Source organism: Malaya genurostris, chromosome 2, assembly GCF_030247185.1.
Source record: "Malaya genurostris strain Urasoe2022 chromosome 2, Malgen_1.1, whole genome shotgun sequence".
In the NCBI taxonomy this organism is placed as follows: domain Eukaryota; kingdom Metazoa; phylum Arthropoda; class Insecta; order Diptera; family Culicidae; genus Malaya; species Malaya genurostris.
This window is the reverse complement of record NC_080571.1, coordinates 47,192,611-47,195,682: the sequence shown is the minus strand read 5'-3', so window position 1 is coordinate 47,195,682 and position 3,072 is coordinate 47,192,611. Positions and strand designations below refer to the sequence as shown.

At 36.3% G+C, this 3,072-nt stretch overlaps 1 protein-coding gene across 1 annotated transcript; it reads left to right on the top strand.

Moving 5' to 3' along the window:
* Positions 1 to 488: 488 nt before the first annotated feature.
* Positions 489 to 2,020, top strand: LOC131432359 (eukaryotic translation initiation factor 6). Its single transcript, XM_058598591.1, has 4 exons — positions 489 to 744; positions 1,124 to 1,562; positions 1,622 to 1,803; positions 1,862 to 2,020. Exons 1-4 carry the CDS (start codon positions 638 to 640, stop codon positions 1,869 to 1,871), a joined length of 738 nt encoding a protein of 245 aa, XP_058454574.1. The 5' UTR covers positions 489 to 637; the 3' UTR covers positions 1,872 to 2,020.
* The last annotated feature ends 1,052 nt before the right edge of the window (positions 2,021 to 3,072 follow it).

The window sequence follows — 3,072 nt, the reverse complement described above, 5'->3', positions numbered from 1 at the left end:
TGTAATTCCATATATTTATCTAGTTTGAATATGTTGACTTCATAATTTTACATGAAATTTCAACGCCCAATATGCAACGTCAAATCGGGTCATACAACTCTCAGTTTGACAGTAAAGTTTCATGATGCCATAACTTCCTTGAATATCAGTTGAATATTGGTTTCGAATTGTAATATAAATGGGTTTCGCAACAGATTTCCATACTAATTTGTGATTTGACCGTTGATTGATAGACTTTTATCTCGTCACTGGAATCAAACACTAAAAGATAGCTCAGACAGAAAAGTTTAATTTTTTTTTGTGAAATCTGTACAAATCTGTATTAAATTGAGGAAATCTGTATAAAATCTGTACTCTGTATGAAATCTGCATGAGCATGTAAAAATCTGTATAATACAGATATATCTGTATAAATGGCATCTCTGCTTTTGACAGCTGTTGAAAAAACATCGCATTCAGAACATCGCACGTGTTTAACGTCAAATCGTTATTGCTTGTGGAGTGTGTAAATTCAATTGCTTCATCAAAATTGTTGATATATTATCTTGAAAATTGTTAATATAGACGAGTTGATATTTCGAACATTGACTTTAATAAAGTATCCATATTTCAAATATATTATTTGTATAATAAAAGAATGGCTCTTCGTGCTCAGTTCGAAAACAATGACGATATAGGTGTGTTTAGCAAACTAACGAATTCATACTGTCTGGTTGCGATTGGAGGATCAGAAGCTTTCTACAGGTATTAAATACGATAGAGCATCAGTTTTTAAGTATACAGCCAAGTAACCACTCCGATTCTGGTTATGTGATAAATTCTTAGTATTCCAAATGATTATACGAAAACTGTAATATATAGAAATATTTCACGTTCAGGTTAGGTTCTGCTACATGTGCATAGAATTCTATGTTTTTATATTCTTGGGAAATGACAACTTTCGTTCATGCTGGACTATCCGTTAGTGTCTTGTTTTCGGTTCAATTTTAAATACTATTCACATTACACAATTGTTTTCATACCTATGAATATATTTGTTAAATGCATACATTTTCTGACTTAACGATAACAATTAACCTAGTATCAGTAATTTCATAACAATGCTCAATGATTGATTTTTCAGCACATTTGAATCGGAACTTTCAGAAACCATTCCGGTGGTACATGCCAGCATTGCAGGTTGTCGCATCATTGGTCGACTGACGGTTGCTAACAAAAATGGGCTGATCGTTCCCGGAAGTACCACAGACGTAGAACTGCAGCATCTGAGAAATTCTTTACCAGATTCGGTTAAAATTCAACGCGTTGAAGAACGATTATCCGCCTTAGGAAATGTGATTGCTTGCAATGATTACGTCGCACTGGTACATCCTGACATCGACAGAGAAACGGAAGAGATCATAGGAGATGTGCTCGGTGTAGAAGTTTACCGACAAACCATAGCGAACAACGTGCTGGTGGGAGCGTACTCAGTCCTTAGCAATCAAGGTGGCCTGATCCATGCAAAGACACCTACCTCAGAACTGGATGAACTAGCTTCGTTGTTACAAATTCCATTGGTGGTAGGATTGTGCTGTAAAAATGTGTATTGGATGTTTTTTGAATATTTTTATACCTTCAGGCTGGTACTGTAAATCGAGGGTCAGAAGTTCTAGCTGCCGGTGTGGTAGTGAATGACTGGTGTGCCTTCTGCGGAATGAGTACAACTTCAACGGAACTCTCGGTGGTGGAAAGTGTTTTCAAATTGAACGAAGCTCAACCGGCAGGAGTGACGAACAATCTGCGGGCGTCCTTGATAGAGGCGTAAGTTTGCCAGTTACAATAATTTAACGTACATTAATTCAACTCTTATTTTTTCTAGAATGGCATGAATTTTTCCAGTGTAAAAGTTTTCGACATGATTGTTTAAATTTATGTATTAAATTCAATAAAAAGTGAATATTGCAAATCTAACAAATATAAAACTAAAGTAACTGACAGTGGTAACTTACAAAATATACCGAAGCCACGTTAAGCAAAACTATCGTCTCATGAGTGTAGCTAATTTTGGATGACGTAACCAATTTCAATTTTATAAAGAAGCTTTCAGTCTTTCAATTTACCTGTGTCCAATTGCTATCCCCGTAAACAGATTTAGACATTTTTTCAAAACATGATTTCTCATGACAATTGAGCCTGTTGCAGAACAATCTTATTTATAGATCAGTTGATTTATCCTATTTACAAAGTAATGGCTTGTTGGCACGGTTCATCACAGATTTTTAATTTGCCGTAAATCATTTCCTATGATCGAAGGGATTTTGAAATGCACACCTCTATTCTGCACTTCGGTTCGAATGTAAAAATTTGCATTCTTTAATTCGATCGAGTGATGCTTTTGTATGGAAAACTCGATAAAGATGCAAAACTTCGTATTCGATCCAAATAATCCTATTCAAACGATATACAGAATCGGGTTGACCACCTTTAATACTTCCAAAATGAAAATTATTTTTTAAATTTGAGATTTCAATCGACTTTGAGACCAAATGTATCAACACTCTAAAGTGTTGTGTTAAATGTGAAAAAAATATTCGGAATATGTCACACCGGAGCGTTGCCGAAACTCGCGGTAGAAAGTTATACCGGTGGCGTAATCTTCGGAGTCCTAATGCGACTCGCGCACGTTGTTCTGGAGTAATGATGAATCGTCTTCCATCACACGAAATACACCGCCTATCAAAAAGTAATCTCTTAGTAGTTAGTTATGATTAGATTAGTTTGTGTGACTAATTTCCAGTTTTTTATCAGAAAAACATAAAAGCAATATCAATATACTTTGTAATGCAAGGACATATTAAATTGGAAATTCGTGGAAAACGTTAATCAACGTACGCCTGCTTAGGTTTGGCCGCTCACCCGCCCGCATACGCATGGCTGCCAGACGGCTGACTAAACGCTGCCAGCTGGAAAAATATGGCTGGCAGATATTCTGGTGACCGGCTGCCTCACCGCTGCCAGGAATACAACTCAAACGATACAACCGTATCCACCAGGATTTTTCCACATTGAAATCTTTGACATTTTCAGCGA

Coding starts and splice junctions, on each gene's coding strand:
- LOC131432359 (XM_058598591.1), top strand. CDS start 638: ATGGCTCTTCGTGCTCAGTTCGAAAACAATGACGATATAGGTGTGTTT. Junction 745..1,123: donor GGATCAGAAGCTTTCTACAG/GTATTAAATACG, acceptor TTGATTTTTCAG/CACATTTGAATCGGAACTTT. Junction 1,563..1,621: donor TGTTACAAATTCCATTGGTG/GTAGGATTGTGC, acceptor TTATACCTTCAG/GCTGGTACTGTAAATCGAGG.